The 12,900-nt window shown below is 50.6% G+C and overlaps 1 protein-coding gene across 6 annotated transcripts in view; it reads right to left on the bottom strand.

Moving 5' to 3' along the window:
- The window catches only part of LHPP (phospholysine phosphohistidine inorganic pyrophosphate phosphatase), a 148,460-nt gene that overhangs the window by 113,208 nt on the left and 22,352 nt on the right, over positions 1 to 12,900 (bottom strand). For 5 of the 6 annotated variants that reach the window (XM_058544234.1, XM_058544236.1, XM_058544237.1 and 2 more), the window contains exons 2-3: positions 7,648 to 7,835; positions 3,615 to 3,768 (exon numbers count right to left, since the gene is read on the bottom strand). In XM_058544234.1, coding sequence (XP_058400217.1) covers positions 3,615 to 3,768; positions 7,648 to 7,835 — 342 coding nt within the window. Of the gene's footprint in view, positions 1 to 3,614; positions 3,769 to 7,647; positions 7,836 to 9,381; positions 9,447 to 12,900 lie in introns of all 6 variants that reach the window. The other variant, XM_058544235.1, reaches the window with a different exon arrangement.

Genomic DNA, 12,900 nt, shown 5'->3' with positions numbered 1-12,900 from the left:
CACACCCCCCTGCAGGACTCGGCGACTCTCCCAGACTCAGGCTACCCCCCAGGGACTCCCGGTCTGGTGGGGAAGCAGAGAGTCCACCAACAAATCTAAAGGGCAGGACACAAGCCAGGATGAGGGACCCCGTGCTCTGCGCACTCTGCTGGAGTAGGGCTGGACACCCTGGGGACAGGGGGCTCCCAAAGAGGGAAACATCGAAGCTGAGACCTGAAGCCCAAGGGAGGGGAGTGGAAGTGTCTGGGCCTGGGGACCCCGTGGGCCAGACGCTGCTCTGCGCAAACACCTCGGTCAGGCGCTCAGAGAGCCACCCCCTCGTGCCCTCGCCCTCCGCGTGATGACTGCCACGGGCGGGGAAGAAGGGGACAGTGGGAGCCCAGACTGGAGGGAGGGGGACCAGGGAGGCCTCCTGAGGCCGGGACATGTCGAAGGGAGCCAGGGCGGAGGGCAGAGGTGAGGAAAGAACGCGGCCCGCGTAGGAGAGGCTTACCCAGAAGCCAAAGAGAAAATTATAAAACAACGCCACCCTGCTGCAGCAGGCACGGCCCTGTCTGGAGCAGCGAGCCTGGGGGCCTCTGGCCCAGCCCCGTCTCAGCCCCCGGGGCCGGCACCTCGCCTTTGGAAAACCCTCCTGAGGACACCACGCTGCACAACTTCTGCCCGCCTCATAGCTCCCAAGGCCTTCTTCCACAGTGACAGAAACCCGGACTTTTTCTTAAGTTTAAATTTAGTCCTATGGGAGGAAAAAACTGAACATACAGCTTAAAATACACAATCAAAACCTTGTCTCTGTTACACTTATTTTTAGAGTCTAAAGAAAAAAACTGACTTCCATAAATCAAAATTAGAAATTTTAAGATTTCTTTTTTAACTGAATCTGGGCTTGGTTTTACAGTGCCCAGAATTTTTCTTTATTTCTTATTCATTCAGGAAAACACAAAGGCATCTTGAAGGCCATCTGAAAACATTTTTAGAGAAACAGTAAATACAAGGACCTAAGTTAATTTTTTTTATTCTAAAGGCCCATGTTATTCCCGAAACGCAAGAGCTTTGATACATTTATCTTTGCTTACTGGCATAATCAAAGCACTAGCAGGCCCGGCGAGAACCTGAGTGCTGCAGCCACAAAGAAAAAATTGTGGACGCTGGAAAGACAGGAAAAAGGCAGGGAGAAGCAGTCAGAAAGATTTTATGCTTTATTCTCCTGCCCTTCCGATTATTCAGCACAGCCTCCCTTCAAAATGACCACTTGACCTTTCCCACAAGAGCCATTAACCTTCCATAGTCTGTCGCGTAAACAGCTTAATTTTCTGATGGCGGCATGACAGAAGAAATTACAAAGGCAATTCCCACTCTCAGTCCAAACAGATGCCAAATGTAAATCACTCCATTTCCAGGAGGAGGACATTGTGCCCCAGTGCCTCCGCCATCCTGCCTCCTCGGGGGCACCACTCAGCCCTGCTCTGGTGGAGGACAGCCCCTCACCATGGGCGACCCACTCTGACGTGACAGCAGCCCTTCATGGGTCCTTAGGCCGTCCCGAGAAGCTGTGACCTAGGCCCAAAAGCCATCGGTTCCTTTCTCTGGTTTTTGAGCACCTGACCCACAGCCCAAGTCAGAACCCCCATCAGCTAGAGACCTCACTAATCGCTTATTTGTAAAACAAACCCTGGCCTGTTACTGAATTTGTTGCAGAATTACAAAGCTGAAGGCAACTGATGCTGTGTTTTTTTCTTTTTCAACAATATATTTATTTTGACTACTAACCATAATCTGGAATAATAAATTTCGATAATTAGAGACAATTGTAAAGAAAAAAGTTTTAACACAAATGTGCTATAACAGAGCTTCTTAATTACCTTGTTCTCCAGTGAGGGGTTGGCAACTGTAGGGGGTGCCTATAGGACCAAGCCTGGACCGTAAATCAGTGAGGCAAGCCAGGTTTTGCGTTTTGCAGTGACGTAAAATGCAGGAGGTTGTAAGGTTAGAATGGGACTGTGATGGTTAATTTTATGTGACAAGTTGGCTGGGCCACGGCGCCCAGATATTTGGTCAAACATTATTCTGGACTTTCTGTGAAGGTGTTTCTTGGATGAGATTAGCATTTAAATCAGTGGACTTTGAGTAAAGTAGATTGCCCTCTGTAACATGGTGGGCCTCATCCAGTCAGTTGCAGGCCTGAATAGAACAAAGTCTGACTTCCCTGAGCAAGAAGGAATCTGCCAGGGCTGGCCCTGTGGCTTAGCGGTTAAGTGTGCGCGTTCCACTGCTGGCGGCCCAGGTTCGATCCCGGGCGTGCACTGACGTCACCACTTCTCCGGCCATGCTGAGGCTGCGTCCCACATACAGCAACTAGAAGGATGTGCAACTATGACATACAACTATCTACTGGGGCTTTGGGGGAAAAATAAATAAATAAATAAAATTAAAAAAAAAAAAAGAAGGACTCTGCCAGCAGACAGCCTTTGGACTCAGACTGCAACTCTTCCCTGAGTCTCTAGCCTGCCAGCCCATCCTGCAGATTTTGGACTTACCTAGTGTCCACAATCAATTTCTCTTTATAATATATATATATCTCTCTCTCTCCACATCCTGTTGGTTCTGTTTCTCTGGAGAATGTTGACTAATACAGGACACATTTTATTTGTATGATAAACATACTAGAATATTTTTAGTTCCTAAAAGAAATATATCCTCTCTCTTCTTCCTTGAAATCTCTTTCATTTCCCTATTTTGACAGAGACATAGCCATGAAGAAATATTTCTCTACTGTGAGAAAAATACACACAGCACAAGATAACAGCAAGTGACTCTGAAGCTCGGAGAGGGGACGACAGAAGCGGTAGGTCTGTGGTGAACTGGAACTAACGGAGGCAGTGGCTCCAGCTAAGCTGCTGTGTGCTTGGGAATGTGGGGCCCAGCACTGTCAGATGTTCTGATTTTTCAAAAGAATCCAGAAATCTGTATATTTTATGTAAAATCTCCCATTTTTTAAACACAGGCTCAAAAAAATTTAAGATCTTGTGTGGGCCAAACATCTGCTCTCGAATGGAGCCTAGAGGTGATGAGCACAGGCTCTGGGTGGCACTCCTGGCCCTGCCTGCACTTACTGGCTGGGGGCTCATGGCTTACTTCCCCTCCCTATATCTCAATATGCCAGAGATGTGGGGTCCAGACCAGAGCATTCCACACGCTCTCGAGCCTATTTTTCTCTACTTAGGCGCCCCCTTGGCACAGTCCTTCACACCTTGTACTGTACCCTCTGCAAATGCTCCTAAACTTGGGGGACAGTCAGCACTTGCCCTCTGAGATCTCCATGGGGTCTCCACCTGCAATGACCCTCCCTGCTCTAGCCTCTCCCAGCCAAGGGCCCATATGGAAGCTTGACCAACCAGCTCCTGAAGACAGAGGATTCTAATTTCCTCAAAAGTTATTAAAAGAAAAGGAAGGAGGAAATGATAAGAAAAAGCAAGAAGGGAGGGAAGGAAAGGAAGTCATCCTGTGCCTACCCCACGCCCACTTTTCTGCATCGTCTCCTGATTCTGTAAGTCAGAGACGCACGGAGCATTGCCCAAAGCAGCCAAAAACGCCTCACCCTGGAGCCAACTTACCCTTTTCCCAGTGATATGAGCACAGGATTCTCCAGCTCCATGAGCACCTGGAAGGCCTTATTCATGTTTTGATAAGAAAAGCCTTCTCCTGCATCTGCCATGACCACACAGTTTGGGTTGGACGTGTCGATTTGATCAAATTCTGAGCGGATTCCTGGAAAGAAAGAGGGAGAGAAAGGGGGATAAAGCCCCAGGGTGACGTGGCCTGCCTCCCATCTCCTACCAGAGACACCTTCTGTCTGCCACGTCTGCTGTCCCTTTCTCAGATGCTCTCTTTATGATCCTCACAGCTGCCATGGAAGGTGGGCAGGGAAGGGGTGTCATTCCCATTTTACCGAAGAAGGAATCCAGCTCCCCACAGTCAGAGAGCTCATTAGGAGACAGATGGGCCCACCCCTGGAGACCCCACCCCAAAACCAGCATCATCCCAGGAGCTCCCTTACTTCAATACCACCAATGGCAGGAAACCCATAGCTTTGCAACCAAGAAGGGAAATCTGCCTGGAAGACACACATTCCTAGATGTAGGACGAAATGCGGCTGCTTGCAACCTTTATAGAGTTGTACTGCTGGCCCCAAACTCGAAGAACCATCGACACATTTCAGCCAATCCCCACTGGAGATGGGACAGCAGGGACACACGGACATCCTGAAAAGGAGGAGCTGAATCTCATCCCCACCAGCCTCGTTCACAAGCCCCCTTGGGAAAGTCTCTTCCTCCTCCTCCTCTCTGCCCCACCCCCATTTCAAATTAAAATAGGGGAAGATGCAAGGATAAATCGAGTCATTGGCCTTATGTCTTCAGTTCCGAGGAAGACACATATTCTCATCTATCTTGGTATTAGATGTTGACCTTTCTGGATTAAAAAAATTATAGCAACCACAACGAGATACTACTTAATACCCACCAGAATGACAAGAATTAAAAAGACTGAAAACACCAAGTGCTGGTGAGGACGTGGAGCAGCCACAACAGCTGGCAGGAATGTAAAATGAGACAGTCCCTCCAGAAAAAGGGCTGGCAGTTTCTTACTAAACTGAACATACACCTACCCTATGACCCAGAAATTCCATTCCTAGGTATTTACCCAAAAGAACTGTACAGGAATGTTCACAGCAGGTTTATTTCTAATAGCTTAAAACCCAAAACTACCCAGGTGTCCATCAACAGGGGGATGGATAAACAATGTTCACCCAATGGAATACCACTCTGCAAAAAAAAGGAAGACCCTACTGATGCATGCAATCACATAGATGAGTCTCAAAACAGCATGCTGGGTGAAAGACGCCTGACACACACGACTATAGTGAAGAAAGGGTGAACTCAGCAGGCCTGGGCTACTCACGCCCTGCACATTCCAAGCAAAGGCTGTCTTCAGGTCAGGCCCTCCACCAGCTCCTGGGAGATCACCTCTGAGCCCTTGGAATATCCTGCCTGGAAGGAGGGCTTTGTATGCCTGGGGCCCTGGGCCATGCTGTGTCAGTTTGAGATCTGGGGGGCTGAAGACTGAGTAGTGAAGGTCAGTCACAGAGGCACTGCACGCCTACCGGACTGACCCTTAATAAAAACCCTGGACACAAGGCTCCAGGGAGCTCCTCTGGGAGACAACACGTCACATGTGCTGTCACCCATCACTGCTGGGAGAAGTAAGTGCGTCCCAGCGCAACTCCACTGGAGGGGACAAGTGGAGGGGTGCCTGGCGTCTCCTGGCGTTTGCCCAGGCGTCTCGTCCCTTAGCTGAGTTGAATCTGTTTTCTTTCACTATGATAAGCCGGAACTGTGAGTAGGACCGCTTCTCTGAGTCCTGTGAGGCCCTCTTGCAAGTCATCAAGCCTGAGGGTAGTCTTGGGACCCCCAACACAACCAGATGCTGTATGATCCTATTCATATGAAATTCCAGACAAGGCAATCTTATTTATAATGGAAAAAATCCAAATAGCGGCTGCCTCTAAGGGGGCTGGGGATGGGGACCGACTGGGAAGAGCATGAGGGAAATTCTGGGGTGATGGTAATGTTCTAGGTCTTGACAGGGGTTCGGGTTACACAGATGTGTGCATCTGTCAAAAGTCAGCGAAAGTACGCTTGAGATTTGTGATTTCATTGTACGTAAATTTTACATCAAAAGAAAAAACTAAACAGATATTGAACTCTAGCTGATGATGTGCTGAAGTGTTTAGGGGAAGTGTACCAATGTCTGCAATTTATTTTGAAATGCAACAAAAAGGTAAGATGGAGACTGGCCCGGTGGTGTAGTGGTTAAGTTCACATGCTCCAGGTTCGGATCGCTGTGGTGGCGTCCCATATAAAGTGGAGGAAGATGGGCATGGATATTAGCCCAGGGCCAATCTTCCTCAGCAAAAAGGAGGAGGATTGGCAACAGATGTTAGTTCAGGGTTACTCTTCCTCACCAAAAAAACAAAAGACGGATAGATGGATGGAGAGATGGAGAGATATATAATGAAGAAAATATAGTAAAATGTCATTTGATAAAAATAAGGTGATGGGTATTCAAATAGGCCAGGTAAAATTCTTTCAGTTTTGCTGTATGTTTGAAAATCCTCATGATAAAATTTTGGAGGGAATAAATTCATCAACAACAAAACTTGAAAAAAGATTCAAAGCCTGAAAACACAAGTACGTCTGTGGAAACCACAGACACAGGATTCCAGCTGAGGAAGGTCCTCTGAAGCTCTAAGATCTGCTTATGGGGACTCAGTGATTAATGCCACCCTTCAAGGCAAATGCTGAATTTTCCTCTCATCTCTGCCCATTCCTCCCTCACCCCTCCCTTTGCCCCGGGGAGGGGGATTTTCTTTCTTAAGTCTTGCTCTTTCTTTGAGGACCTGTTCTAACGACACTGGCAGGGAGGGATCCTAGATCAAGAGGAAAGATTTTGAGGGGCCGGCCCTGTGGCATAGTTGTTAAGTGCGCGCGCTCTGCTGCTGGCGGCCCGGGTTCGGATCCCGGGTGCGCACTGACACACTGCTTGTCAGGCCATGCTGTGGTGGTGTCCCATATAAAGTGGAGGAAGATCAGCACGGATGTTAGCTCAGGGCCAGTCTTCCTCAGCAAAAAGAGGAGGATTGGCATGGATATTAGCTGAGGGCTGATCTTCCCCGAGTGTGCGCACATGATCAATAGATCAATCAATTGATCAACAGATTAATCAATAAATATTAAAGAGGAAAGATTTTGAGAAACAAGATTTCTTAAGGCCAGGCATGTTGCCCTCAACTGGCACCAGAGCTGTGGATGTAACACTCAGGCCCTTCACGGAGCACCCTCCACCTCAGGGAGCCCCACTCCTGCTTCGAGACAGACAAGCATGCTTGTCTCTGCTGGTGGTCTGTAAATAAAAATATCAAGTGTAGATGAAGGAAGGAAGAGGGCTCAGTGCAAGGAGAGGAAAGTGTCCTGAATTCTGAAACACTGCTTACGTCTCTTCTTTTTAAATATTCAGAAGGCACCAGAGAATATTGCTCCTTCTGCTTCATTCCAGAAAAACTCCCCACCGAGGGTCAAAGGGGCTCTTTTCTCGCATTCAGACTTTATCAGGATATAAACTTGTTCCATTCACCAGAGAATGGGGCTGGTTTTCACAAATATACTTCAAGGCTATGGCTGCCAGACGTTAGAAACCTTACAGACCTCAATCTGGCTTTTCATTCTGCATCTCTGTCTCTCCCCGCCCCGCCACACACACACAGAAGAATTTTGCCCCCTTGATAATTCCCTGCCCCCGTGGTCCATCCTGGATCAAAGAAAGCCAGCTCAGGGTTTTCCTCCGAGGAGCCATCTGGAACCTGCCTCTGAGGACCCTCTGATATGAGACCTTCTGGTATGAGGCCAAGGGATGGATGGGCCAGGTCCCCAGCAGGAAGCCCCAAAAGTATCCATCCCACAGGAGCCAAGTGTTACCTCTGTGTCCTTCCCAGTGGCTTGGCCCAGGTGACAGTGGATGCCCTCCCCTAGCCCCACCCAAGAAAGGGGGTGCCTTCACCCCCATGAGGTCCCAGGGCCGCAGCAGGCCTACCATCAGAGATGAGCAGGTGTGGCCGCAGGCCTCGCTCCTTCAAGATCAGGCAGGTGGCTGGGGCCGGGGCGGTCACGTCTCCCTCGGAGATGTCAAAGCCCAGTCCCCGAAGCAGCCCCACTAGGTATTCCAGGGACTTCTGCGACTCGTTGGTGCAGAACCTCACCTTCAGCCTGGACCGCTTCAGTCTGAAAGTGGAAATGACAGGCAGAGGTGCTGTCAACAGGCAGAGCGTGGGGTCTCCTGGGGAGGAAGCTAGATGGATGCTTCTCCAAGGGCTGTGGGTACTGTCCCAGAGCAGCCCAGGTCACCGCGGGGGCCTGAGGTGGGCCTCAACTGACCCCAGGTATGTTTAGGCTGGGATTTCTGAGCTGGGATTCTGAGCTGAGCAGATCCTTTTCAGGGGACCCGATCGTGCCCCACAACCCTCCTTTTCATCCTCACTGAGCTTGGCACACCTGAGACTCCCCAACGTTCCTCCTGGGACACATCCCCGCTCCCTCCTCCTGGGACACGTCCCCGCTCCCTCCTCCTGGGACACGTCCCGCTCCCTCCTCCTGGGACACGTCCCCGCTTCTTCCTCCTGGGACATGCCACCTCTCCACAAGTGCCGACTCTCCCACCCTCTGAGATCCACACTCTTGACACCTCCCCTCCACCACACCATCCTGCTCAGCCCGATAGGGGTCATCTCCGAACATCCGTAGCAATTTCCCTGTACCTTTCCACAACAATTAGTACTTCCACTCTGCATCTGAGCTACGTATGCCTTATTAACTCTGGATCCATATTTCCCAAAAAGTACAAAGGCTGAGGGACCAAGCAGAGGCGTGTCTTCTCATGGCTGTCACTGAAGAAAGGCTTGCCAGACAGAGTCATCAGGTAGACAGAGGATCGCACGCAAACCCAGAGCAAACCCAGAGCTAACGGACGTGAACCTGAGATGCTGCCAAGCGTCAGCAGCGCTGATGTCTTCCCGCCTGAGCTCACAGGAGACCGTCTTCCTGCCTGAGCTCACAGGAGACCGCTGTCCTGGCTGCACTGGGGCCGGTTCTCGGAATGCAAAGCCACAAAGCAGAAGCACAGAGGCTCCAAATGAAATAACACTGACCCCTTCTACAAACGGTGATTGAGCACCTACTAAGTGCCTGGCTGGGATAAGGCACGGAACTGCCACCGGGACCACAGGCAGGCTCCTGCTCCCCTGGGGCCCACAGTGTGGCGGGTGGAGTGCCGAATCTACGCCAAAGGAAGGGGAGTTTGTGATTGAGAAAAGAGAGGTGCTATGAAGCAGGTAAACCAGTGAAGAGACAGAGGGTGGCCAGGGTGGGTGGGAGTGCAGGGAAGGCCTCCCTAGGGAGACAGCTCAGGAGCTGAGACCTGAAGGGAGAGAAGGCGCCGCAATTTTTGCAATTAGGCAAAGGAAGAATGACCAGCAGAGGGAAGGGCAGACTTGGCGACAGTCAGCGCTGTGGGCGAGGCTGGGCTGCCGGGAGAGGAGGCCAGCGCAGCTGTGCCCAGCAAGGGGCCTGCGGGACAAGAGGAGTTTGCAGAGGCGGGTGGGCCACACAGGCCCACACAGGCCCCGGCTCAGGCACAAGGCCCTCCCTGGACAAATCCCAGTCACAGCAAGGGAGCAGTCACATTTGACATCTGCACAGAGCTGCAGTATGGGGTCATGGGAAAGACACCAGACTGCAAGTCAGGAGGTCCAGGAAACCCTGGTAAAATTACCTGGGCAGGCTAATCGTCACCAGCACTGTTGTAACAGGTCCCCAACACGTCCCCGTCAGTGGACTCTGAAGACGCAGGAAGACATCCTTACTTGTCACCCATCCTTTCCAGCTTTATATTTTTTATAAGTATTACATAAAAAGAGTGTTAAATGCATAATCTGTCATTTATTATTTATAAATAAATACACATATATGGGAGGTATGGGCTTCAAATTTGGGCATACAGATTTCACCCCATGTCCAGAGGTAACACCTAGATCAGACCCAGTCACTCAGAACTACGGCATGAAATCAACCTCCATTTGCACAAATAAGTGAGACCGAACTAAAAATGCAACTCCACCTCAACCCAGCAGGAACATACTTTTGTCCCGCTTTACAAGTGAGGACACCAAGTCTCAGAAAGGTCAAGTGCTTCCTGTTCTTCCTCCTGTATCCGAGATCCAGGCTGTGGGCTAATTCCTACCGGACCTCAACACGGATCCTGGGACTTCTGTGGAGTCAGGAACAGGCAGCATGGGCACCAGAGCTACCCTACAAACCGAGCGGGGGCCAGAGGACAGAAAGGTCTCGTCCCAGGTGGGGTCTTAGACAAGGCTTCCCAGGGTCCAACTGGAATCCTGCAGGAGGGACACGGAGATGGCAAAGGAATGTGGGCAGAGCAGAGGGAGGAACAGGCACAGCGCAGGCCCCTGCCCTCTCAGGCCCTGGTCAGGCCTGAAGAACCACTGAGCCAGATAAAGAAGCTAGAGAGGAGGTTCGGGGACGGCTCAGGCACTCTGTCCCATCCTGGGGTGGAGGAGATCTGAACGCAACTCCCTAGCAATGAAAGCAACTGGGGAAAGGTGGCGGGTTTGTCCGATGCCCCTTCTCCCACCATCCTCTGTGACGCTGCCCCCACTCCGTCTCTATCCATGTTTTTCTTTTTTCTTAACACTAACCAGCAGCTCCAATCACCTCATTTATATATTTGTTTACTCTCTCTCCCCCAAACCTTTGTGCTCCATGAGGTCAGGAATGGGATGCTATTCTCCTCAGCATTCCTAGTGCTTCACACAGGGCTTGGCACACAGCAGCCCCCAGATAAATGTTTGCTGAATGACTGACTGATGGAAAATCCAAATGACAGCCAGTCAGAGGTACCCTTCCTTATGACCATGCCAACCACCCCTACTGCTTCCCCAAGGGTGTCCTGAGCCTGCAGCCCGCTCACAAGCCCCGAGGGAAACAGACAGGATTCAGGGGTGAAAACATGCATTCCCACGTTATGATGGGCCTCTAGATCCTCCAGCACCTGGAGCCCACAGGTGCGATTTGGGAAGAAATCTGTAATCTACTGACAACAGAGTGAATGAAAACCGAGAGGCTGACAATGTCTTCATCAATAGCCCAGGTGATTCAGTCCTTTCTTAGTATTTGTGTTTCCTAATCAGAGGGCTATGAATTATCAATTACGCTTAGTAGTTAATTGCCCTTCATAAAGACAGCTTTTGTATTTTTAAATTAGGCAGTTAATATATTGTAACTAATAGCATCACCTTGTACATTACGGACGGGTCTTCATTGATTGGCGCCTGGAATGCGTGATTCGCATCCAAGTTAATGGAGCCGCTGAGTGAAGAAGTGCAGGGGTGCCGGGGGACTAATTATTGCTAATGAATTACGATGTGACCTTCTCAGAACAGTGAACAATCCGTGTGACAGTGAGATGACAGTGCCTCACATCTGCCACTCCATACACAACTTCAGATGCCGATGAAAAAACAGTAAATAACGGAACCCACGTTAGGACACTTCAGCCACCGGTCTCTTTGGAAACACCACTCACTGTAAGTACATCCAAAACATATGCTTTAAAAGCAAAGTACATTTTAGGATTAAATCAGCCCCTGAAATATCTGGTGCAAAATGCTTGGGGAAGTCCCCTCCCTGGGGGTTTGTCCATTTGTGCCCCCTGATCACACCCCCTTTTGATGTGTCACTATTGACACTTTCTGACCACTTGGGATGAGTCCTAGGTCCTCTCTTCATTTTTCTTAATCACTGAAAATGATAAAAGTGTTCATTATTATTATTAAAATGGTAAAGCATGAATGCAACATTACACTGAGCCGAGCCTCGGGCTCAGTACCCGTGATCCAATTTTGTCCTCACTCCCTGAGGGCAGAGCCACACCGTCTGTCCCTTAAGTACATCCCCAGGGACGGTGCCTGGCATGCAGGTGGCGCTAAGTGTGTGCTGACCAAGTAAATGAGTGATGAGGCAAGAACCATTATCCCCATTCCAGAGACAAGAAAACGCGGCTCTGGGAGGCAGAGACATACAACATCACACAACTTGTAAGCAGCAGAGCCCACCAGCTCTCAACTGTCCCGTGGTGGCGTGCAGAGACCCACACACCAGCGAGCAAAGGTGGCTGACGCTTTCCATCATGATAAGGAAAGCACCGTGTCCAGGCAAGGCCAGCAGCCTCAGGAACACAGGCCAGCTCTTCCCCACTGGAAGGGAAATTGACACTTTGCAGGTGGGGAGGGGTGTGTGGGGCGCACCTGTGCATGCACAGGGGCCAGAAAGTGTGAGATGATGTGTCAGCACTGATGGCGAGGCCCTGAATGGCCAGTGCTATGGACTGAATTGTGTCCCCCCCGCAAATTCATATGTTGAAGCCCTAAGGAGGCAACGAAGGTTAAATGAGGTCATAAGGATGGGGCCGTGATCTGAAAGGATTAGTGTCCACATAAGATCTGTCCCTCTCTGTGCACACAAAGAAGAGGCCACACCAAGAAGGTGGCCACCTATAAGCCAGGAAGAGAACCCTCACCAGAAACTGACCCTGCTGGCATCTTGATCTTGAACTTCCAGCCTTCAGAACTGTGAGAAAATAAACTTCTGTTGTTTAAGCCCCTCAGTCTGTGGAATTCTGTTATAGCAGCCCAAACCCACTAAGACAGCCGAGGAACCAAGTCCTCAGCATCTCCTGGGGCGGCGGTCTGCTGCCAAATGTCACAGATTTGGCCTTGGGAGGCCTGGAACACAAGAACTCAGAATGTCGGGAAAGCCCGAGTCAGGTGCGGCTTCAGGGTGGAGGCACAGCCTGCGAAGAGCCCCCCAAAGGGAGCGAATCTGAGGGATTTCAGCATTGGGGCTGAGCTCAGCTCTGGGACGGGCTATGTTATCCCCCCAACACCCAAGAAACCCAGGGGCAGGGGGCCAACCACAGGGCCCCAGCAGCTCGGAGCAGGGCTCTGGCCAGGTGGCCCCTGAGACCACCACCTCCCCAGGAGCCCCCCGAGAGTGGGATTTGCCCCCGTTTCCTGCGGCCACATGGGCTCTCTGAACTGACCTTTATCTCATCCCAGCAGGCCAGAACAAGCCTCTGAGTGACAACGTCGCCTGGTGCAATTACTGTGGATCACATGAACCAGTCCCTTGCAAATCACCTCGGACCTCACACATCTGCTGGCTGTCGGCATCTGCCAGGGGCGCTCACCCGAAAATAATGGAAACCTCTCATTAC

The sequence above is a fragment of the Diceros bicornis genome, chromosome 6 (genome assembly GCF_020826845.1).
Source record: "Diceros bicornis minor isolate mBicDic1 chromosome 6, mDicBic1.mat.cur, whole genome shotgun sequence".
In the NCBI taxonomy this organism is placed as follows: Eukaryota; Metazoa; Chordata; class Mammalia; order Perissodactyla; family Rhinocerotidae; genus Diceros; species Diceros bicornis.
The sequence above is the reverse complement of the archived record's forward strand: the minus strand, read 5'-3'. Positions and strand labels throughout refer to the sequence as shown.